At 40.3% G+C, this 25,672-nt stretch overlaps 2 protein-coding genes across 19 annotated transcripts in view; one reads left to right on the plus strand and one right to left on the minus strand.

Annotated features, from left to right (window-relative positions):
* Positions 1–3,558, plus strand: part of unm_hu7910 (un-named hu7910) — a 212,344-nt gene extending 208,786 nt beyond the window's left edge. For all 16 annotated transcript variants that reach the window (XM_048529088.2, XM_048529073.2, XM_059645895.1 and 13 more), the window contains one exon: positions 298–3,558. In XM_048529088.2, the coding sequence (XP_048385045.1) occupies positions 298–448 (151 nt within the window). In that variant the 3' untranslated portion in view covers positions 449–3,558. The remainder of the gene's footprint in view (positions 1–297) is intronic.
* Positions 200–25,672, minus strand: part of LOC125451559 (clavesin-1-like) — a 111,886-nt gene continuing 86,413 nt past the window's right edge. For 2 of the 3 annotated variants that reach the window (XM_059645897.1, XM_059645898.1), the window contains exon 6: positions 203–4,265. In XM_059645897.1, the coding sequence (XP_059501880.1) occupies positions 4,181–4,265 (85 nt within the window). In that variant the 3' untranslated portion in view covers positions 203–4,180. Of the gene's footprint in view, positions 4,266–25,672 lie in introns of all 3 variants that reach the window. The other variant, XM_059645899.1, reaches the window with a different exon arrangement.

Here is a 25,672-nt window from a genome sequence, read left to right on the forward strand (position 1 = left end):
AATAAGAAATGTTAAGAGGGATGTGGGCCAGGAGCAGACAGGTGGGGCTAACTTAGTTTGGGATTATGGGTGGCATGGACTGATTGGACGGAAGGGTCTGTTTCTGTGCCATCATCCTCGATGACTCTGACTGTATTACCCAATCACCAACAGCTTCCAGCTTGCAATAATGATTTATTTCAGGAGCCAATAATTTTCTTATCCAAATTCTCATCTATAGAAGAAATGTTAAATATTTCGAAGCTTGTTTCTAATTTTCAACAAATGTGAAAATGTGATGTTGATCTCTCTTTGCAGAGAATGGAAGGAGGGCAAGGTGATCATCTTTGACGACTCTTTTGAGCATGAGGTTTGGCAGGATGCGAATAGCTACAGGCTAATCTTTATCGTGGATGTGTGGCACCCAGAACTGACACCTCAGCAACGAAGAAGTCTTTCCCCAATCTAATGATGGATTTCAGACATAAACTAGAGAAGGCAGGTTGGGATTTGAGCAAACATGAAGAAGTTGTGTGCTGTAATGAAGTGCAATGAGTTCCATTGATTTGTAGTTTTCCTGAAACTTCTGGTGCAGGAGAGTTTCCAGAATGAGGCATAATGTATTTTCCAAAATCTCAGCAGTTGAATAAATCAAAAAGTCTCCTGGAATATTTTTAAGGGGGATGCTTAATAATTGAGAAGTATATTTGACCTCTGATCTCTCCCAAAAGCTAAATACTAAGGTCTAAGCTGAATAAGATCTACAGAGAAAAGTCCAATGGAGCAGTTCTCCAATTGTGATCTGGAATAATTTCAAAATAGTTCACCTCAAGCTAATGAAGAATCCTTTTGTTAGGAAAATGGCTGGATTGGGAAACGTCTAACATATGTGAACAGAGTCTGATTAACTTACATAAGATACAAATTGTCACATTTATGTAACTGTCCTTCAGTGTTTTGTATTTCCCTTTTACAATTGTTCTGTTTAAATTGATTATTTTTAATCACTGATATTGACAAGTTACATAAAGATGATTTGTACCTCATTTAATTGCATCTGGTCAAGTATATTTGCATTGTACACCGACTTAGTTGAAATCAGCATTTTCTCATTGCTAACAAGTGAAAGTAATTGATTATTAAAAACATACAATTATGCAGGTATTAATTTAGAATTTACTTTGGCCGACTTTTCAGTTTTTTTCAATAAAGTGTGTTAATGCCCTCTGGGGGAGCTGCCTTTGAGAAGTTACTAAGCCTAACAGTGAGAGCAAGATTGATTAACTCAAAGTTAATACGACATAATCACTGAAGCATTCTGAATTAACAGATGTATCTGTGCTTGTATTGAATTCGCCCATACTGTGCTTAGTAATTCGTTCAATGACATTCCCACAGCTGTATCAGTAGCACTCAGTTCAAATCAAAAATTCATATTCCAAATTTGTATAAGTTGTTGTAGAGTAAGTTACTTATGAAATTATAAAAACAAATCCTCTTGAATTCAGAATTGCCGATATTAGTTTTGTGTAAAGAACCTAGAGTACACTCTCGCAAAGTGCTCATTACTGCACATGCCAATGGTTGAACTTTTTTTAATGTGACAAAAATGAACAAATGCCAAAGTGGAGAGGCACAGTCATCCAGTAGACAGCTGACACATCTGTACAAAGCATCAAAAAGCAGATGGCTTGTGACAACCGTAATACATCTACAATAAAGTGACCATATGTTTTTATCTATAAATTTATTATACTAAGTGCAAATGACAGACTTTACTTTGAAGGAGCAAAGCACCGAAAGCTGACTTCACCACATAACCGAGATACTTCTGTCTCAAAGCAATTGCAGGCACAGTCAAATCCCTGCAGAGAGATGGGGATTGCAATGTGGTGAAAATGTAATTTACACTCTCATAGTGATAGGTCTTAGCAAACTGTCTCAGGAGCATCATGCTGAGTACAGAAAAAGAATGGAAAATAAGTTTTATTCCAACAAAAATATGTGTTGTGATTTTAAATATATCCCATTCTGCAGCATTTAATTCTGTTAGACTGCTGGTTTGGAAACTATCCAAGGAATTGGATTGGCTGTACAGTACAGAGGGGAAGAGCCTTTTATTTCAGTTCAGCCTTAATCTGTCTCTCATACCAAAGTTCTTCAGTAATGCAAATGCAATAGAATATTCCTTAACATCCATATACTACAGCAATGTAAACTAAATTTTGTATTTTACTCATTTCTGAATTCAGGAAGTTCAAAGTATTGACTAAAGCTGCACAGAGCCTAGCATTTCAGTAACCATGGACAAGGTCAATCAGTTCAGAACAAAAAGGAATAAATAAAATCTGGAAGTAAGATTCGGTGAGATTTTAAAGTTAACACCCCCAACCTTTATTTTAGCAATGTATTTTTACTTGTTACAGAAGTTAAAATACCAAATACTTCATGTAACTTAAATAAAAATACGACAATTAGCTTCAAAGATATTGCAACATTTTGAAAGTTGTTGGTTTAATATTCAAAACTGATATTTCCCTCATCTCCCAGTTACAAAACATTGTACATGCATGTTTGAAAAGACTCCAAGCAGTGTAGTTAGCATAAGATGCATCATTTTAGTGAGAGTTATTATTGGAAAGTTTCTCTGTGATCCTCAGCTTTCAAATAAATTTGAATTTACTCTATGCTCATAGAGAGCTAACTTCAATTTGAAATGAGTTTCATACTAGCTTATACTTTTTTAAGTCCAGTTTCAATCCACTTCTGTTTGAATAACTACTTGCAATAGGATAAGTGACTGTATTCTGTTCCACTGGCAGAGAATAGATAGATTGCATTTTATTTTGATATTTTGTACAATAGTTTGTTTTCTTTTGATATCAAATTTGAAGTACTTTAGTGAGTGACTACCAGTTAAGGCACTACAATTTCTTTCATATTCTACCATTGACTTTGATTTTAATTCTAAAATTACTACTACTGTATATCACTGAAGAAAGTGAATTGTTTGAGCATTGTGGGCTGGGCAAATGTCCAACACCTTGGTACATGTTGATTGTTACTTTACTCTTGTAGTTTTCTTGAGAAAGGACAATGTTTTTTTTTAATTGCATGTACTTCTGCATATATGGAACCTTGTAATCCATCTTCTCCAATTTTTTTTTAATATAAATGGGTCTCATCCAAATCTTTCACAGCTAACTGTTGAGTCTCACAAAGTTCATCTTAAATTTTCTATTTTATATACACATTAGCACTGGCATAAATGCAATAACATGCTTTTTTTGTCTATAAACCTGAACAAAATGGAACTACCACTATGATTGTAGGATTTCAATATGTACTTCTGACTGTAAATAGTTATTTTTGAAATGAAAGTTTTTAATTATACATTAGGTTTTTATTTGGCTCTTGGATCAAGAACCGTCTTCTGTTTAATTACAGATAAAAATGCTGGGATGGAATAAAATGTTGGAATCAATTATCTGTAAGTTATTAATAAACACACACACTTTGTAAAATGGTGTAAAAGTCACTGACCTTAATTTTCTCAAAATAAAACATGAAAGAACATGATTATTTCTTCTTTATTTGCTCAATGAATTGAGCAGCTTGGTGGTTAGCAAGATTAGCTACACTTACTGAATTTAAATAAATTGTATTGATGAATTTTGAACATTCATCCAGCAACTAACTCAAGGAATGGATATATGGATCTTTGGCACTTTAATAAATGGCGTTTTACCCTGCCTTCTGTTCATAATATTTGTTTTGAAGTTCCCTATTCTGATACTGAAATAAAACAAATCCTTTCTTCGCTACTACTAAAAGGCACAAATATATCTAAATATTACGTGCCTGTTATCAAGTCAAACAGTTCCGCATTAATGAAAATTTACCTTCTCGCTCTCTCTCAGGCAAAATACTAATATTGGTAACCATGGTAACCATCAGGTCACCTACAGCAGATCTGAAATCCTGTAGGAACACACTCAAATGATTTTTCATTCGTCAATCAGCTTGATGTTCGGGCGAGATGACAGTGATATCTGAATTTTATCTTTTTAGAAAAATGGAAAAAAACACTTCACACAGCTGAATGCGACTTGATTTAAGCAAGTGTTCTGTTAATGTTTGCATCACTGAGATCCAGTCTGGAGTTGCCATTGTTTCTGTAACCTACAAAGATGTCTCTAGTTCAGTCCAGAGCGAGGAGTGGCTGAGTGTTGTCATCGTCCCTGTCCTCTTGTTTCAGGGCTCCTGGCTCAACCACTGACTGCGACCTGCCGGAATGACAAATAGGGCTATTGTTAAACAGAGCATTGATTAAACAGAATACTTCCACTGTTCCAGTGGCAAAACAGAAAAGATAGATTAGTGTTAATGCTATGCAATTTTATTACAACATGGAAATTAGTTGAGAGAATGTAACTGTTGGAGTACTGTAGAGAGGCCTGTCCGAGTAATCTGTCAGCAGAACAACTATTAAGGATGCCAAAAATGTCACTGAATTTTGTCATTGCAAACCTAATTCTAGCTGTAAGTTAAATCCTGCCTCATTTGTGTTTCTTATGTTCATGGTGTGAGTGCACGTTAGCTGCTTTTTAAACATTCATACTGCAATAGATAAAATGTTATAGGAATGGAATCAGTAAAGCATTTTAAATGTTCCTAAACCTTTTCTTTTTCCTTCATTCAAAGTCTTTTGCTTATTAGAACCCAGCAAAATCTGAGCCCATTAATTCTAATGTCAATGGTGTTTGAAAATAGCAGTCAGCAACTCTCCCAACAACCTTGTGGGTGGGTAAAGGCACCAGCTGTTGCAATAAGTTACACAGACAAAAAGCTGCAGATTTGATTCCTGATCTCTGCTGAGTGAGCGAAGTCAGCTCAGGCAGCTGTTCAGACACTACAATTAGCTTCACTGCTTTGAGACTAAATGGTGGATTGAGCTTTTCCGGACATTGAGGAGGTTGTGATTAGAAACAGGGAAATCGATCAGATTTTCTTTTGGTGATTGTAGCCCAGTCATGGGTGTTTTAACAGTGTGAATAGTTGTGAACTTAAGATTTAATGTTCCATGGTGCACACATAATAATTATATCAAACTTAATCACTCTTAACTCAAAGAATACAATTAATATTATCCAGCTTTTTAACAATAGGTCATAACATGCCTTTAGGTGGAACTCAGTTTTGGATTATAGGAATTGCTCTCAATCACAAATTTTATCCTTTTTGAATTTAACATTGTGCTCGACTTTCCTATTACTGAGGTAAAGTCACCGTAATCTTACCAAACTAGAGTGCTGCGCCCTCATTACAGAGGTTGGTGGTGGTTTAACCGAAAGGTCATTACTGTATCACAAACCAGCCACCTGAGTGAACAGACTCTGATTAGAGCGTATACAAGATGTAAAACAAAATTTCATTGCTGCCAAGGTTAAAATTTACCCTCAAACCACATGATATACTTTATCTGTGAAAAGTAGTGCAATTATTTTACTTTTTCCCTTGCCAATGCAAATATTTTCACATTTAATTCTTAAATCCTGTGCAAGAAAACAAATCTTCTGTCACCTCCATAATAGTAGCAGGTCATGGGCATTAGTTCGGGACTACGATGCAGTTCATCACTGGAGGGTTTCCCAAAAAACATTTCTGTCCTCCACCCCAGTTATGGTGTATCTGAGAACTCTGGCAGGAAGACAGGAACTTCATGCCAAACAAAATCAGCAGCAGCAGTCTGCTTCTAAACAAATAATCAATGGCCAGTAACTGTATCCATTTCAGTGACAATGAGCATGTACTGAGAACAAAGGGAACATTTCTGAAATTTTCGCTAGCATATATTGGGTACATTTCAAACACTGAGCAAATATGAAATATTGAGCATTAGAAAAAATTGCTGGATATCAACCATTCCAAGCTGATCTATGAATTGCCAGGTACCGTACGCTAAAGCAATTGAAAAATGGATGTTATGTTTTGGAATTCTAAAGGAAATGATCAAATCTGATACTTGTAATAAGCTTTAATCATTGAGTGTTTTGTTTTCACTCTAGTGTTGCTGGCTGGTCAGCATTTTTTACCTATCCCTAGTTGCCCTTGAAAAGGAGGTGGTGTTAGTGAGCTGCACACTACAGGGCAATTTACCATGACTAATCTATCTAATCTTCACGTCTTTGGGAGGAAACCCAAGCACCCAGTGGAAACCCACACAGATGCCTAACAGCGGTATCGAACCTGGGTCTCATGGTGCTGTGAGGCAGCAGTGCTAACCACTGAGCCACCCATTCAAATGGCTAACTTTCAGCCGTATTGTTGACTGTTTCTTATTTTACAGAGAATGCCTTGTAATGGACAGCAGGCAGATACTATTTTTAAACTCATCCTTCCAGCACACAGCTGTTCTGAAGCACGTGTAGACTATGGTGCATAGGAAACGTGGTAGCCCTTCTGCATATAGCAAGGTCCCACAAACAGCAGTGACTAACTGGGTGGGATTGCTTGTGTGAAGAACTCCCCTTGCTAAATTACCCCATTTTGTCTAGGGATGTGCAGGCTAGGTGGATTAGCCATGGGATTACAGGGATAGGGAAGGCGGGGGGGGGGGGGGTGCATGGTGGTGGTTGATGGGATACTCTTCAAAGGGTTGGTGTAGACTCAATGGGCTGAATGGCCTCTTTCTAGACTGTAGGGATTCTATAACACCTATGTGATAGCCTGTTTTCGTAAACTGTAGTTACAAGAATGCAGTTTCAGAAACAATCTGTCCGTAACACCATACCATGTTGGAACCCTGTTACTTCCTCCAGTTATGATTCACTGCTTTAGTGCACTGGAAATCAAACCCTGCTACTCCTAAACTCCTCACACAATTTAAAACATTTTATTGAAGTCTGCAAAGTCCCCAATTTACCCATTTGATCAAGAGCAAAAACAATGCACCAGATTTCTGTAATTAATAAGAACTATTATTTATTACAAATAGATTCTAACCACAGCTAAACAACTATGAACGTATAGTCAACATATATATCTACCAGTTAAAAATCTAATCACCTTCTAAACTAAACTCCCCATACATACAAAAAATAATCAACATAATGTATGGAGGAGAGAATAAGTCGGGGGCAACAGTTCAATGGCATCTGTTCCTCAGGAAAGATTGCTTTTTGTTTCCCAAGGCCTTCAATTCTCTGACCTTTTCCCTCTGATTCATTCACTTCTTCACAGGATGCACAGAGCAACTGATTCAGAAGTCACAAAGTCTCTGATTTGTTCATAGCAACCGGTGGGTATAAAGCAACTGACTTTCTTTAGTTTCAGGTATTTTACTGTAGAGAGCAATACACTACATTTCCTTCCAGAAGTCCAAGAGCTTCTGACTATCATTCACACAAGTTATTCAGCTGTCCAGGAGCCAGAGTTGCTGTTGATCTTTAGCATCCATGACTGGTCACAATTCCACAAACCAATCATTAACCTGTTGCTGGGCAAATTTCACTTTGTATAAACTCCCCAATAGGCCAAGCACAACCCACAATGTTTTTTAGTCAGTTGCTTTTTTAAAAAGTACAGCAGTTCCTTCCTTGAGTGTTTGTTGTAAGAAGTCCCTTTCCCAAATCAGTATGCAACTAAAATGTAGGTTAAATAGAAAGATGAGGTCTCTACTGCCCAACGTCTGATGTAATGTAAAATCTTGTCATTGCTCCATGAAGGAAGCGTTACAAGTTTGAAAGCCTTTAACAGCTGAAAATGTTAACTTTGTTTTCTCTCTTTTCTCCTTCTGTTGAAACAGACATAGCTGCATTTGTTTATTCCCAGAGCAAGAGCTGCTTGCCTTTTGAGCAAAAATTTTACAGTCAACAAGAGACGGCCTTACCAGTTCATATCAACTGGTGGCAAGTGGCAATTCGGTCCTGCTGGCCTTTCTACCGATACTACTGCTCCATCATACACTGAAGGTGATCTTCCTGTGACTCAATGTCACCGCCTTCCTCCTCAAAAGATTACTGCCAGTCTCCCAGCTTAAAGATTTTAAACAGCTCTCCCTCAGGACTGATCCTTGCAGCGTGCCATTAGCCACAGCCTGTCAACTCGAAAATGCTCCATTCATTCCTACTATATGTTTCCAGCCCACAAGCCAATCCTCTATCCTTAGCGATAATGGATGAGGAGAAGACATCAAGTCCATCTGCTCATCCACAAACCAAGTAACCATCACCCCTCACACCACCACCCCCCCATCTGCTCACAGATGTTTCGCATTCTCCTCTCCCTTTCACAATCCTACAGCATTGACCATCAGATGTTCCAAATGTGATAAATATCACAAAATACTGAAAATTAAAAAAAGTTGGAATCAGCAACATGTGAGGAGAGATTCTAACCCCTTTAACTGAGCATCAACATTGTGTTCTGCACATCAGTCTGATAACTATGTGGATTGACTGACCTTTCCTTTCCTTCTCTGTTTATGTAGAAAAATCACTTTTTGCTGAAACACTAAAGATCCTTCATTAATAAAGATTCCGTGGAGATCCATCCTGCCCTTGCAGGAGGCTCACTGGACCCAAAACGGCAACTCTGCTTTCTCTCTTCACAGGTGCTACCTGGCCTGCTGAGTTTTGCCAGCAATTTCTGTTTAAGATTCTTCATTAATCAAACTTAGTCAGTATCAACCTTGTGACTACAAAATGCACCATATGCGCCTGTGTAAATGTCCCAGGTGCAGGTTCATGAATCACAGCCCTGCTTTGGGTCTAACTGTTGCTAGTTTCTGTGGTGTGATTACAACTGTAGCTATGAATAGGCAGTTGGTAGTGATGGGGGAGAAGGGGTGTTCGTAGTTTGTGGCTGGAGTGCATTGCGGACCGATGTCAATGGAGTGGGCACAAATATATGCCAGCTGTGTTGGTTCATGGAGACCTACATTTGCTTGTGGAGTGGTGTTCCCCTTGGTTATATACAGAAACAATATCTTTTTCTAATGGACAGAGATGTCTTTGTTCCTTTGTAATTATGGCTAATGACCAAATCATCGTTATTTCTTACTTCCCTACCACAAAACACCAGCCTCTCCTTCCATTTTCACATGGGATTACTGCTTAACATCATTGCAATGTGCAAGCACAGAACATGCATATCACAGAATCCCTACAGTGTGAAAACTAGTTCACGATGACGCTCAGAACATCCCACCCAGACCCATCCCCTTACAACCCACCTAATCTACACGTCCCTGAATACTACGGGCAATTTAGTATAACCAATCCACCTAGCCTGCATATTTTTTTGGACTGTGGGAGGAAACCCACACAGACAGTGGGAGAATGTGCAAACTCCACACAGACAGTTACCTGAGGGTGGAACCAAACCCGGGTCCCTGGTGCTGGTGAGGCAGCAGTGCTAACCACTGAGCCATCGTGCCACCCCAATGTGTTTGCACAGGTATTTGTAAGGCATTTTTAAAACTTTATTTTCTCATTTATAACGTGCATGTAGCAGTGAAGACAAATCATGTGTGGATGGGAGCAACATATACAATTAATTATTTTTTTACTTAATAATAGGAAGTCAATCAGGTATCCTTTATCCTGAGGTACAGCTCGCTGATTTACAGCCAAGCTCACTGTTTTGCAATTTTCAAAATCAAAATCAGAAATTCAGTAACTAAAATACCAGAAAATATGGCATGGGCCAAGCAACACTCGAGTAATTCAATCCTTGTAAATAATTAGTGACGCAGCCTAAATCCTGTTCATTAATATGTGTGCGGCAACAAAGGGTCAGGTTTTAAGATTAATCCAACTTTATTCTGTCACAAGTTACTTAAAGGATGTTCTACTTGGTCACTGTTGGCTTTAACTGCATTTTATTTTAATATACTATACTGAGACTTCTACTCCCATCTCAAATAGAAATATACTGAGGTAACACTCCCAGAAGCCTAGTCCTTGAGTTGAAATCATTAGCAGACAGTTTTCAGGCAATAGTAAAGGACTACTGCATAAGTTTATGGAGAAGTTGTGTGTTCATTGTGCCTATAAATTCACTTTATGTTTATGTCCTCTCGATCCATTTATTTCTTTTGTGTGATTTCTTTTTAACTTCCACTTTCATCTCCGCTTTGGTTTGTCACTCCCACTCTCACTGTACAGCTTTTGTTTTTGATTGTGATTTTTTTTCTCCCTCTTTGTTTGAAGGCAATAGGAAGACCGTAAAACATTCACCAGTGTGGTGATGTATTGAAAGTGAGAGGAGGAGCTTAGAGAAAAAAGCAAGTGGGAGTCTTTCCAGTGTGTAACAATGACCAGAGCTCCCAGGGGAAGGTAGAAAGTGCTTCAACAAAAACTGGAACTTCTGGACAATAGGTCAGAAACTAAGTCCAGCAGGAGGATGAAAGAACAAATGAGAGGGATCAGAGCAGATCAGGGGTGGGGCAGAGCGAAAATGAGCTGAAGAGTGAGGCAGCTGTGCTAACCACTGAGCCACCAAACTCCGGGACTGTTGCCAAATTCTCAGGCTGCTTATCTGACATTCAGTCCTGGCTAAACTGATAGTTTCTCCAATTAAATATTTGAATGGCTGAGACCTTTGTTTATGGTCCCTGCTCTGAACTTCATTCCCCGCTAGCTACCAACTCCGTCTCTCTCCCAGCAATAGTCTGAGATTAACTCCATCTCTTCACAGCCTTGTTTTCAAATTTGACCGCAGGAGAACATTTAACCCCAGGACCACACTGAGAATGCAATGTTTTACAATGTTTTCACATTACCAATCTCAGCTCACTGGCTCCTCAAAACCTCACCTCTGCCTTCATTACCTCCAGATTAATCCAATGTCTCTTGGCTACTCTCCCACATTTTATCCTCCATCAAGTGACTGTGATCCAAAGCCAAGATATTAGTGTCACTTCCCAGTCACCTATCGTCCCTGTCTTTGCTGATCACACTCTTGATTTTCAAATATCTTGATTTTAAAAATTCTCATCCTTGTTTTCAAATGTTCCATGACCTCACCCATAGAATCCCTACAGCGCAGATGGAGGCCTTTTGGCCCATCAAGTCAGCACAAACCCTCTGAGGAGTACCCTGCCCACAGCCAATCCATACCTTTCGACTGTGGGAGGAAGCCCACTCAGACACAGAGAGAATGTTTACACTCCACCCAGTGTGTGCACATACACTGACCATCTCCACACACACAAACACCTGAGGCTGGAATCAAACCTGGGTCCGCTGTGCTGTGAGCCAGCAGTGCTAACTACTGAGCCGTCGTTCTCTATCTTTAATCGCCTTTAAATCCTTCAACACTTCAAGAAAGCTGCACTTTTATCCTTTGATCTTGTTGTGTACTTCCAATTATAATCACTGCACAATGAGTAACTGTGCCAGGGCCCTAAACTCTGGAACTCACTATCCTCAACACTACATCTCATTACATTAATGTTTCAGGTCCAATATGACTCTTCATAAGAATTTCTGAAGAAGGGTCATATTAAGTTACACTATTGTTCTGCACAGACTTGCGGACTGACAATCCTACCTTTAACTAGACAAAACAAAATAGGAGTGAAATCCTTGGACAGTTGTTTGCATTGTTACTGTGCTGTTTCCTTCACTAGCTTACCTACAACTGTGGCTGGTTAGCTTGGATTGGCCGTTGGCTGGTCTATACACAGAGTGCTGCTAACACCATGGGTTCAATTCCCACACTGTTCTCAGCCTCACCCCTTGCCTAATGTGTGATGACCCTTAGGTTAAACTCACCACCAGTAATTCTCTCTCAAAGAGAAAGTAACCCTATAGCCTGGTTAGACTATGGGAATGTTTTTACTTAACAATGTCGGTAGAGTTTTGTGCTACTCAAAAATTAGTAGAACTGCCTTATTTATACCCAATAGCAGCAGAGCTAGCACAAAATTATACACTGCAGCAAATCAGGTCAGTTAGTTCAAAGTGATTAATTTTCATTCCTTGAGACTGTTCCTTGCTATTTTACAAAGTTTAATGTTTCTAACAAAGAACTTGCTGGAGTTCCTGTCCAGCTTCTGCAGGGTAAAACTGTCTGATTTAGACATGCCAGGTTCAATTGGAGACATTCCTAGAGGGGTCATGGCATGACCTCCTGCCATTAACTCGCTCTCCCTTCACACTCCTGCTGTTGGTCACCCAGTATGTGCCCCACCTTCCCATTGCAGTCCGAAAGCGAAAACTGACTCTTCATTGTCTGGTGGGGTTATTGTTAGCTGTCAGTCTCCTTCCCGCATTGTTTACTTCATAAAAATATCCAATGAATGTATTCAAATATCATTTTAAAACATTATTTTAATGTCCCAATGCTTTTTTAATTTCTCTTAGATTGTTCACATCTGAATTCTGGAAGTTATCTGTAAATTCGTGAGACCCCAAGTAATTGGGAAAGATCAATGTTGTCTGCTTCCTAACTTCTAACTTCTGCCCAAACAGGTTTTGTTGTATTTTTCGATGACTTGAGTTGCCTTCTGGCAGCACAGTTAAAAGAGAGCTTACAAAGCAGTTGTTTAAGAAATTGTGTGAGGAGCAATAAGTCGTAAATTTATCATCATTTTACTCAAATCCTGAAGTGGGAATTATACCATTGCGAAGAGCTCACGTGCAGAAAATAATTCAGGATGTTCTTAATTCCCTTCCTCATCCCAACTGCTTTCCCAATCAGTCCTACCTCATTACTATCAGAATTAGAATATTGCTCAGTCACGTGCCTTTCAAGAATGGTTAACAGATGGGTGTGTGATTTTTAAATTTAAATAACAAGCTTTATAAAAAGCATATTTGGTGTAAGTAATGTCTTGCTTTTTAGAATGATTAAGACATATAAAATTTTTCTCCAATTGTTTATGACTGATCCAATTAATATGTTGTCATGTAATACAATAAATTATTTATCTGATTCCGGCTTTTAAGCATAATCCAGTTAGTTTTTGACAAAGTAAACGGCATTTAAATCTGAAGAAAAATTGAATGGTGCTCACAGGAGAGGCAACAGTGGTATTACTGCTAGACTGAGCTAACGTTCTGAGCACCTGGGTTTGAATCCTGCCATAGCAGATGGTTGGAATTTGAATTCAACTGAAGAAAATCTAGAATTAAGAGTTTAATGATGAGCATGAATCCATTGTTGAGGGGGGAAAACAAATCTAGTTCACTAACGTCCTTTTGGGAAGGAAATCCAGCCTACATGTGACTCCAGACCCACAGCAATGTGGTTGACTCTGAACTGCCCTGCGGGCAATTAGGGATGGTAATAAATATTGGCCCAGTCAGTGACACCCTCATCCTGTGAATGAATTATAAAAAATACAAACGTACATTACCGTCATGTGGAGTGAATTGATACTTTAACATTCTCTTTTGTCTACTACATGTGAACTTGATAAAGACTTCCAAAGGATTAACCACAAGTTGTTACTGCAGTATTACAATTATAGGGAGGATGCGATTGGCAAATAATGACCAATTATAACCAACTAGGAATGGGACTGGGCCATTCTGCCCCTTGAAACTGCTCTCCCATTTCATACGATCATGGCAGATCTGATTACTGCCCAGCCACCCCAACAACCTTTTGCCCTGTCCACTAATAACCTCTGCCTGCAAAGTATTGAAAGACTCAGCTCCCTCTGCTTTTGAGGAAGAGGGTTTCAGGATCCTGAGCTTCGCTTTCAATGGGCAACCACTGAACTAGTTCGAGATTTGCCCATATGAGGAAGCATCCTCTCCTCAGCTACCCCTGCTAAGACCTCGCAGGATTTTCTATTTTTTTCACATCACCTGCTACTCTTTTAAACTCCAGCTGGTCAGACCTTAACCTGCCCGACCTTTCCTCATGAGTCTACCCTCTCACTCCGGGTATGGGCTGGTACACCTTGCCTGGGCTGTTTCCAATATATTTCCATCCTCCCTCAATGTACTGTAGCTGTGATCTCACAAATGCTCTGTATACATTCCTACGTTCATTGTCAAATCCCCTCATCGTCAGCTGTGCCAGTGACTCATGGTATGTCAGCATTTTGCTGACTCATGCACTAGAACACTCAGATTACTCTGTGTTTCAGGGATCTGCAATCTCTCAACATTTACACAACATGCTTCATTTCTCCTGCCAATATGAATAATTTTACATTTTCTCACTTTTTACTCTATCTGCCAGATCTTTTTTCACTCTCTTAAACTTCCAGAATCTTGTTCTACCCTCTTCATATCCCCTTTCTGTCCATATTTCTGACCTCAGCCAATTTTATAGCATGCTTTCAGTCGCTTCATCCATATCATTTCAATAAATTTTAAACAGTTAACTATCCAGCCCTGATCGCTGGGACACATGATGCGTTACATCTTGCTAATGTGAAAAAGACCCATTCATGTCAACTCTCTGCTTCTTGGTTTCCTGCCAATCCTCTGTCGATGCTCATAAGCTATGCTTTACATCATGGGCTTTTGTCCACTGGAATAAACTTTGATGTGACACTGTATGAAATACCTCCTTGAAATCACAATGCAGTACATGTACCCGTTCCCCTTTATCCATACCTTATTACTTCCTCAAAGACTATCAATAGATTGATCAACAGAACATTGCTTCTGCATGGCTACCTTGAACTTATCCATGTGGCCTGCTTTAACTTCGTTATAATAATAACTTTCAAAGTTTTGTAACCTAATCAACTTTTTTTAACGCCTTGTGATAAAATCCATCACAATCTGGGTACTAATGCACCTACAGATCCAATGATTTATATCATACTGCTTCATACCCTGATAGCCACATGTTGAATTAGGCAGCAGAAAACTCAGATTTACAGAGGTATTATTCTAAATCTGCACTAGAGCACAAACATTCGCTTCCACCTTTCCCTTTTGGACCCTTTCACTTTTATACTGCCCTGGGACAATCAACCAAAAGTGGGGAGGAGGCTGGATCAGACAGCCCTCCCATTGGAGAAAGAACTCAGGTCTTTTTCTCTTGGTAAACACACCACCGAATCTCCCAAATAAACAAATCAACAAGCAATTGTTAATGAGCAGTGCAGCAATAACAGAACTGATAGAAGGGTAGGGAGAGAGGGATGGGACTAAATTCAAACAAGAGTTGCAGGGAATAAACTCAGCTGTTGCTTTTTTGATAAGCCATCACCAAGTGATCTAAATAATCATGGAACAAGCAATTGATAGACAGGGACAGTGCAACAATAGCAGATGCAGGAGACAGCAGGGAGAGAGAGAATGAACAAAATAAAATGGGTACTTTCCTCAAACTGTTCAGAAATATTATGACACATCTTTGGAGTAGATGGCGCTTGAACTTGGGCCTCCTTGCTCATAGGTAGAGACATTGCCATTTGATCACGCTGAACTCAGCTCTTTATTTCTTATTATTTGCTTTGTTTTAGCCCACCAGGGCATTGAAACACTAATAAAAGTGAAGGAAGGATCGGAAAGAGAGAGCGGCTAAATCAAAATGGTGCCACAGGCCTCACCAATCCCTCTGCAGACTTCGAGAGAGAACTCAGCACTTAGATATTTTCAAAATTCCCTGTTCAGCGATATAACTACACACACCTCTAGGGCAGGTGGGATTTGAATGTGGGTCTGCTGGCTCTGAGGTAGGGACACTACCGCAAATACCCACTAATGTTTCCAGAACATTAATGTGATGATGCAGGGTTGTCAGTCCAAAGATGTGTCCACTAAGCTGACAACTCACCCTCGCGAAGAAACTGCTTTCAGCCAGCTATAAAGGTGAGCAATGTGTCAATGCCCAGACTCTTACAACTGAGCCTTCATAAATGTTGCTGGAAAAACTCAGCAGATCAGGCAGCATTTGTGAAATCGGAGTTACTGAGAAAAGGGTTACCAGACTTGTAACACCGATTTCTCTTCGGGTGCTGCCAGACCTGCTGAGTTTTTCCAGCAACTTCTGTTATTGTTTCTGATTTCCAGCATCCGCACTTCTTTTGGTTTTTATAATGTCACTGCCTAGTTTCAAACCAGGACCTTCAGATAGAGACTAATGTGACAACTGTTACACAACAGAAAAATGGGACATACTCTACTCACTCTATTTTTAAACTACCAGGATGCCACAAGAACGCACAAAGGCTCATTTTCTAAAATCAATCAACTTGTTCAGAGATGTTATACCTCTGGAGCAGGCGGGACTTGGGCCTGAGCCCCCAGTCGAGAGGTAAGGATAATACCACGACACCACAAGGGGTCTAACTAGCCCAGAGGTAGTGACACTAATCCAAGGAATATCAACTGCTTGCAATCCACCCTGGAACTGATCTCTTTCAGCCTTAAAAGGGCCTGCGTTTCTAACTCTGAAAGTACTACTCCTCAAATGATACTAATTTTATTAAGCTCCTCCCTGGCTTGCATTTCCTGATTTATAACGGCTTCTGGGATGTTACATGTATCCTCTACAGTGAAGACCAATGCAAAATATCTGCTAAATTCATCTGCCATCTCTTTATTTTCCTGGTATCAGTTCTCCAGACTCATTTTTTTATAGGACCAATGCTCACTTGGTTGACTCTTTGCTTTTAAAAACATTTACAGAAGCATTTACTATCTTATCAACCTGCCACTTCAACACACCACCATGTTGCCTGGCCAACATCTTTGTCTCAGGCTTGCTGTGGTGCTCCAGCAAAGCTCAGCACAAACTGAATGAACAGCATCTCATTTTCCACTTGTGTACCCTGCCGCCTTCAGGAATCAATATCAAGTTCAATAACTTTAAGGCCTGAACACCTTCTCCCATATCCTCGCACAACACACCAGGCCTGATCACATGCACTGCTTACATCACAGCCAACCCATTTTCAATGACTCTTCATCTCCATTATCACCTATTGAGCGCCTCTTCTTCCCTGGCTTGCTATCAAAGTTCCTGTGTCTGTATTACTTTGCCCCTACACCCCGGGCTCTGTCTACACTTATCTGTTCACTTCTTCACCAAACCCCAACTCTCATCATCAAAATACCATTTTTAAACAGATGCTAGCAGTTCTGAAGGACGGTCTCTGGACCCAAAACGTTAACTTGGTTTTCTCTCTACAGATGCTGCCAGACCTGCTGAATCTCTCCAGCAGTTTGTTTCAGTTTCAGATTTTCAGCATCTACAGTTCTTTGTTTTATATTAACATCTGCCTTTGCTAACTTTCTCTCATATTCTAAGTTTTCCCTTTATTGGTCATTCTTCTATTTTCTTTAATTTCTGTTCTGTTTTTTAGTTAGCCATGTGGTCTACCCTTTGGAATGGTCGTACTCATTAGAATGTATCTATTATGAAATATTGCCTCAAAGGTCTGTATCTATACATCTAATGACTCTCCTTTATTCTAATTTGTTAGCTCATTTTCTGCTCTCATGCACTCATTGTCTTAATTGTTCTTATCTAAGTTCAAAAAAATAGTTTCAGACCCATTCCTCTCTCACTCAAACTGGATGCAAAATTCAATCATATTATGATTGCTGTTACCTAAGGCATCTTCACTGTGAAATAATTAATTAGTCCCCTCTCAATGCACAATACCTGCGTTCTGGCTGCAGAACATAATATCCTAGGAAACTATCCCAAAAACATTCTATGATTTCCTCACGTAGCCTATCTTTGTCCTTTGATTTCTCTGCTTGATATACAGATTAAAATCTACCAGAGTTATTGCCATGCCTTCCTGACAAGTTCCCCTTATTTCTTTCTTTATGCCTCGCCTACATGTGGTTTTTGTTCGAGGGCCTACACATCACTGACTTATTGTCTTTATCTTTCTCCACCTTCAACCAAACCATTTCCACATCCTGCTTTCCTGAACTCAGTGATTCCTCTCTCTTGTGCTAACCCCATCACTAATTAGCAAAGCCACCTCTCCACCATTTCCTTGCTTTTTGTATGTTTTAAATATCCTGTACAGTACCTTTCAATATTCAGGTCACAACCCATGTCATCCTGCAGCTATGATGTTGTAAAGGCTACACATTGTTCTTGTTTAACTCAGCTCATCTGTTTGTTTGAATATTACATGCATTCAGGTACAAAGTCTTTAGTCTAAACCTTTTGTTTTTTTTGGAACCTCCAACTTTTTCTGTTGGCTATCTAACCTTGTCCAAGTAGTGGGGTTTTGTGTGTACTGCTCGTTTCTTTTAACCCCCAATTATTATCTGCAACTGAGAAAAAGACAAGCATTTCTGTCAACAAAAAAAAGCCACAGATGTTACCGGCAAGCACAAAAACAGCAGTGCCAGTACAGTGTTTCTGTCTTACTTGTCAGCCACTCCTGTAGGAGAAGCTAATGGGCTTCTGATAGACTGAAAATGTATTCAGCCTGCACAGTACATTGATCAAATCTGATGGATTTTAAAACTTTAATTAGCAGGACGCCCTCGACATAACTTGCATAATGCCATATTAATTTGTGAAGCAGCTCTGAGTTTCATTGTCTTTATCCTGGAATTACTTCTGGAGGAACAGCTTGTGTAGTAGGGATTTTGACCTTGTTTTTACTAATCTATTTTAACCTTTGGGTTTAATTGAAGGATAAAACATTTGCTGTGATTTGGTCAGGGAGTGAGGTGGCAGGTGGCACAAGTAGAGAGTGACAATGCACAGTTGAAAGAGGATCATTTATTATGTAGGAGATCTATTATTTACTGCAGTAGATAGATGGCAGGCCACAGAGTGACAGATTAGAAGAAAACGTACATTAACCCTTTGAGGATAAGGCCAGGCAAAGTCAAAATGGTTTGTGCATGAGAGCCTAAACGATTTGGCCAAAGAGATGCTGAAACATTGGAAATTAGGACATCAAAGAACTGAGTCCCAGGGAATTATGCAACCAATCTCCTGTGACAGGCAGCAAGCGAGAGGATGCCTCATCTAGGAACATAAGGGATAACAGGATAGTAATATCAATTTGGATCATTACTGAAGCTGAGCACAAAAGGTCAAGGGGACACAAAATGAGAAAAGTAATTTGAGACTAAAATTAAGCGGCTCTTAACAAAAGAAAAAGGTGTGCTCAATACAAGGAATTAACTTCCAGGTTAACCAGGAAAGCAACAATTATTAAGATTCAGTTAAGAAATAGTGGAATGAGAAACAGCAAAGTTCTTGCTGGGTGATTAGGAAGACATCCCTCTGGCTAAATGACATTGTCTCATACACAATTTTTGGCACTACTTAACCCTGCAGCAGAGCTAACACTTGGGGTTCAATATTTAAGCCCTCAATTAACATCACTAAACAGATTCTCTGTCCATTAGCACATTACTGATGGTGGGAGTTTGCTGAACACAAATAGCTGTTATATTTCTACATTAATGATTAAAAAAAAGAGACATACGTGTCAAGGCTTTTCAGCATCAGGACATGTGCATGAAAGCAAAATTTAAAGTCAGTAACAATTCTTCCTGCATGAGAAAAGTTTACTGAATGATTGGCAAGTCAGTTCTGATCATGCCTGGCAACATATAGATCAATGTAGGGAGCTACCAGACCCCATGCTTTTGTTTAATTCGCAATAATGAATGAGACCGATGCAAATTCCTTTCACCTACAGCAAACAGGTCTCTTTGTACGGACATGAGTAACTTCTAGCAAGTGTGAGTGACCCCAACTGATAATCTAACGTCAACATTAGAAGTGATTCTACAATTGGACAGCACTTACTGAACAATCCCAAGTGTTCCAAGAATTGCACAAACAATGAATTGAAGATTATCAGCTGGTGTGACAACATAGCTCACTTACACTCACTAAAAGTTCCATCTGAACAGGAACCTGGGGTCCACTGCAGACTTTGTGTTGTTTTGGAATTAAACAAAAGTAACAATAGCTCACTGATGCATTCACCATAATGATGCCAAGATCATAGAATGTAGAATTTCTACAGAGTGTAAGCAGGCCTTTCAGCCGATCCAGTCCAGACCAACCCACACAGACCCTCGCCTCCCCAACTCCGTATCCCTGCATTTCCCATGGCTAATCCAGCTAGCCTGCACATCACTGGACATTATGGGCAATTTAGCATAGCCAATCCACCCAATCTGCACAGCTTTGGACTCTGGTAGGAAACTGAGCATCTAGAGGAAACCTACGTAGTCATGGGGAGAATGCGTAAACTCCACACAGACAGTCGCCTGAGACCAGAGTCGAACCCAGGTCCCTGGTGCTGTGAGTCACCATGCTGCACCCCTTGACCAATCAAACCAGATTTGCTGACCAATCAGTACCCTTTCCTCAGACAGTGTAAATTTTCACTGGCTTGAGTTTTTGTATTCTTGTTTCTGTCCTGATGAAGGCAAGACAAAATGTGACAACAGCATGTCTGTCTTTTTGAGTAAAGCCTAACCTCTGTATGACCAAACGGCTTCTTCCTACATTCTCACAGTCACTACACATCAAATGCACTTCATAAACTGCAAAGTGCTTTGTGATTTAAAAAGTGTTATGTAAATTCATTTACTTTTGGTGACTATGATTTTTGTTTTTGCTTGCAATTGAATGCTCAAATGACACGGGTGCCCCAGGTGATTCTGTAAATCACCCAGGAAATGGCACTCACAGCAGAACCAATCAGAGGGAAGGCTCAGGCCCTGGGAAGAGAGTTTTCAGGAAAAGGGTGAGGAGCTGCTCGTCCACTCACAGCCGGGTCCTCTTCCAGATTTATTGGTGATAGATTGCTCAGTGAGCCTGTCAGCAGCAGACACAGCCGAGAAACATTCTGTAACCGGAGGGAGCAGCCTGGTAAGAGCTAGCACAGGGCGATCTAGCAGCTTAGTCTGAACTCCAGGAGCTGTGGGCCAACAATCTGGATCCGTGAGCTGGAGGGGTAAGGGGAGGAAGCTGACATTTTCCTGGAGGCTGGCAGGGGAAGGCAGAACGAGGGGAGGCCTTTCTGGTGATGCCAAAAGTGGCGGGGGGGGGTACAGGAACACTCTGTTTTTGCCAGGGCAGGCAGGTCATAGGTGGGGAGCAGGAAGGATATCAGGTAAGAGGGTGGAGACATGGGGTCACCAGTAGGCTACAATGGAGAAAAACTGGAAAAGACAAATGAAAAGACCACACACCTAACCAGGAGCAGAATGCTGAGATGATGAGTTCCTTACAAATGAATGCATCATCACTAGCTTATGGCAAGATATATTTAGCAGTCCTCCATGGGACAACTGTGGTGGTCTTAATGTTAGCACTGTACTATATTAATTTATTACATTTCAGTTTAAGATTGAGAGCATTAATTTAACTCATTCACAGGATGAGGGAACCCCTAGCTAGGCCATCATTTATTGTCCATCCCTAAATGCCAGTTGAGAGTCAACCACATTGCTGTGGATCTGGTATCACATGGGGGCCAGACTGGGTAGGATAGCAGTTTCCTTTCCTAGTAAAGGAGATGAGGTTTTCCTCCTAACAATGGATTCCTGATCATGATGAAACTCTTAATTCCAGATATTTATTGAATTCAAATTCTACCATCTGCTGTGGCAGGATTTGAACCCAGGTCCCCTGGGCCTCTGAATTAACAGTCCAGCGATAATATCGCTACACCATTGCCTTCCCTTGAAATTTGAAATGCAGTAAATGGGTAGTAACCGCCCATTTATGAACATGCCATGAAATTATATTGGCTCTGCCCTCATCAATCTACAGAAAGTATGTGATATAAGTGAGAGCTTTCTGTATGGATAAGTATGTTTTGGTTATTTTGAAACAAAAGCTGCATCAGCTCTGAAGTAGGGTCAGTGGACCCAAAACATTAACTCCAATTTCTCTCTCCACAGATGCTGCTGAGTTTCTCCAGCAATTTCCTTTTATAATGTCAGCTATAGCTTCGGTCTTGTGCTAATTTAAATATTATAACATCAATGCAGAGAACGTTTTCTTTGTGTGTTGCAGCGCTGAGTTTAGTTGGGTTGATGATTGAAATATTAAGCCCAAATACTCTAAATACATCGACACAAATAGAAAAAGATAATGTTACTATGTGACTACATCATTGAATAATTGGAATTAAAACGTAGCCCTTGTAAATCCTTTAAAGGGGGGCCAAGAATTTGATTTTTAAAGTGTCCTGCTTCAGGGTGACACAAAGAGAAACTGCAGAGTATGGAACCGAGCAAGATAGCTGCTGGCTTCAGGGCAGTAAGATGTGAGACTGGATTAAATTGAAGGAGAAAAAGCAATAACTTAGTATTGTTGAAAATCCAGAAAGATAAAAAGACAAGTTACATTTTCAGCATAAGCTGTCCAACACATTTCTCCTTCAAAACAATCCTTAACCTGGCAGAGGTCTCTGATATTTCTGTATGGATATTTATGGTGGTCCTAATGATATGCAGGGGGCGTGGAGTTGGAGAGAGGGAAATGAGCACTTTGACAAGTTCAAAGAGTGCATCGCCCATTGTAATATGAAGCCTCTGTATTACCCATTTGGAATATGGCACATTAAATCTTCCTCCTTTGTTACTTCACCTGCCAATCAGGCAATGATGTATGCAGTGCCCTTTAACTGAACCATGAATAATCACTTGGAAATGGAAATAATTACTGATGGTAACCAAGGGATTACCGTGGCTATTAGAAGGAATTTCAGCAGCGATCAGACTGGGTAGAAAAGAGATCAACACCAGTCTGCTAAGTCACATCAGAGAGCCCTTGCAATTAATTCTCTACATTCTGCACAGTTTAAAATAATATTTTTTGGAGGAAATTTACCATTAAATGTTGGGTTCACATTGTAAGGAACTTTCAGTGCTTCAAATGTTCATTCCCACATTTCTCCCCTTTAATATGAAGCAGTACCCTCTAAAGTCAATGCCTAAGTCCAGCTTTCTCCTAACACTTCACTCTATAGCCCTTCCAGATGCATGGGAGCACACAGTAGTTTCAGCAAGTGTGTTTACTGCAGGGGAGATTATCAGGACCAAGCTTAATGCTGGCTGTAAACAAATTGCCATACATATGCCTCCACACACTCTCCACATCTCTGTACAAACACCCAGTAGAAATCACGGCATTTCAGTTCGAAGCAGGCCTTGCCTTATTTTTTCTTCTCCCTGCTGAGAGCAGCTGAGGTCAGATTAACATCTATCTTACTGCCCTGATCGAGATCAGACAACACAACAGTGAGGCATCCTCTACACAACTGGTAAATACACCGAATCTAAAAGGTAGGCAACTGTCCTGGAAATTCTATTCAGGAACTTCCATACTATACAGATCACAAAGATGATTGAAGCATAATTTGATCTGAACTTCAGTTGCATGGTTTTGAACCTGTTAATTGTAAATCTGGAAATTATAGCTACCGGGTGGCATTGTGGCTCTGCAGTTAGCACTAGGGGAGGCGATGGCCTAGTGCTACTATCCCTGGAGTGTTCATCCGGAGACCCAGATAATGTTCTGGGGATAACAAAGTGTGAAGCTGGATGAAAACAGCAGGCCAAGCAGCATCTCAGGAGCACTAGGGATTCCTAACCTGAAGAAGTTACCTTCCTCCCTCCGGACCAACCTCAGGGAATCTCTCTAGCTTTTGTGCTCCTGAGATGCTGCTTGGCCTGCTGTGTTCATCCAGCTCCACACTTTGTTATCTTGGATTCTCCAGCATCTGCAGTTCCCATTATCACTAATGTTCTGGGGACTTGAGTTTGAAATCTGCCGTGGCAGATGGTGGAATTTGAATTCAATAAAATATCTGGGATTAAGAATCTAATGATGACCAGGAATCCATTGTTGATTGTCAGAAAAAACCCATCTGGTTCACTGTGGTCCTTTAGGGGAAGGAATCTGCCATCCTCACCTAGTCTGGCCTACATCTGACTCTAGGCCCACAGCAATGTGGTTCACACTTAACCGCTCTCTGAGAATTAAGGATGGGCAATAAATGGGTAACAAAAAATAAATTAAGGACACCCTCGTCCTGTGAATGAATAATGGGGGAAAAATCGTCTCTTCACAGTGTCAAGGACTTGATTTCGATTCCAGCCTTGGGTAACTATCTGTGTGGAATCTGTTTGTTCTCTCTATGTATTTCCTCCCACAGTGCAAAAATGTACAGGTTAGGTGGACTGGCCATGCTAACTTGCTCCATAGTGTCTAGGGATGTTGAGACTGGGCGGATTAGCCGTGGGAAATGCAAGGGTAGGGTCGGGGGCAGGTCTAGGTGAGAGGGTTGTTGTGGGCTCAATGGGTCAAATGGCCATCATACACACTGTAGGCACACTTTACTTTGAATATCGCTACAGAGCCCAGCACCATATACAATGGCTAAGAAACTACATGTTTCAAATATGTGATGTAGCACATCCATTCTTGAATTGGCAAAGCAAGCCATAACATGAGGCAACCAATTGTGATGTTTCAGTCCTGTGTTCCATTCTGTAATGTCCAAGATATCCAAAGTAACTTTAAAGATTCTGTTTAAATGCAAGGTTATTTTGCACTGGAAATAAACATGTTGGTAAAAGGGCCTCAAATTACCCATCTATACTCAAATCAATTTGAGAACGCAGGAGGCTGCAAGAAAAGTTTCGATCGGTTTTGAAGTGGCCTCTGTTTCACTTCACATTATAGGAGTTATTTCACAGACAGTGTCTCCACTACAGACCACAATCAGACAGAGCTAAAACTTTCAAAACATGAAAAATTGAAATTAATATTGGTTCTTAGCTAATACTAAAATTTAACCAATGTTTGGACACTGAGCTTGAGAATATAACCAAAGCTTCACATCTCCCTCAGCAGCGAGATGTGGAATCCGCAGAGAAAACTCGAGTCTACCAACAAACGCCATCTCAGGAAATCTGGGGCTTTTGCACAACACCATGCTCTTAACGTTACTGTTTATGTTCACTCCCATTAATTATGATTTGTTCTAATGTCACAAAATATCACAACACTTTGATAACATTTTGGATACTGGGTGTTCCACTGCATTTGGCATTGAATCCTGCCCAGTAATAAAGCTGGGCTTTTAGAAAAGTACAAAGTAAGTCACTCAAAACAGTTCACAGTTTACTGAACAGCAAATTAACAGTGAGTCAGTCAGAGAAGGTGGCTGCAAATTGCTGATGTTAGCTGGTTCCATACATTAGGGAAAAGGCAGCCATGAAAAGAGCAGTTAGAGAGCCAGGATTCTGCCAGTGACCAGGTTCTGGGCTGGTCTGACTGGGATGAGGCCTCAGGATAAGACAAAGTGAGCAGTAATGTGGCTGAGCAGGTGGGGCTTGTGCAGGAGTACAGGCTGGTCAGCACTCTCTCTCTCATACACCCATACACGCACACGCACGTGCACACACACACACACACACACACACATAGACACACACACAGACACACACAGATACATACATACACATACACACGCACACACACATACACCCCCTCACACAAGCACACACCCCCTCACACTCACACATACATGCACACAAACACACACACACACAAATGCACACAAACACACACACACACACACACCCTTTCTCTCACACACACACACAAACACACACACACACAAATGCACACACACATACCCTTTCTCTCACACACACACACACAAACACACACACACACACACACACACACAAATGCACACAAACACACACACACACACACCCTTTCTCACACACACACACGCACA

Source organism: Stegostoma tigrinum, chromosome 5 (genome assembly GCF_030684315.1).
Source record: "Stegostoma tigrinum isolate sSteTig4 chromosome 5, sSteTig4.hap1, whole genome shotgun sequence".
In the NCBI taxonomy this organism is placed as follows: Eukaryota; Metazoa; Chordata; class Chondrichthyes; order Orectolobiformes; family Stegostomatidae; genus Stegostoma; species Stegostoma tigrinum.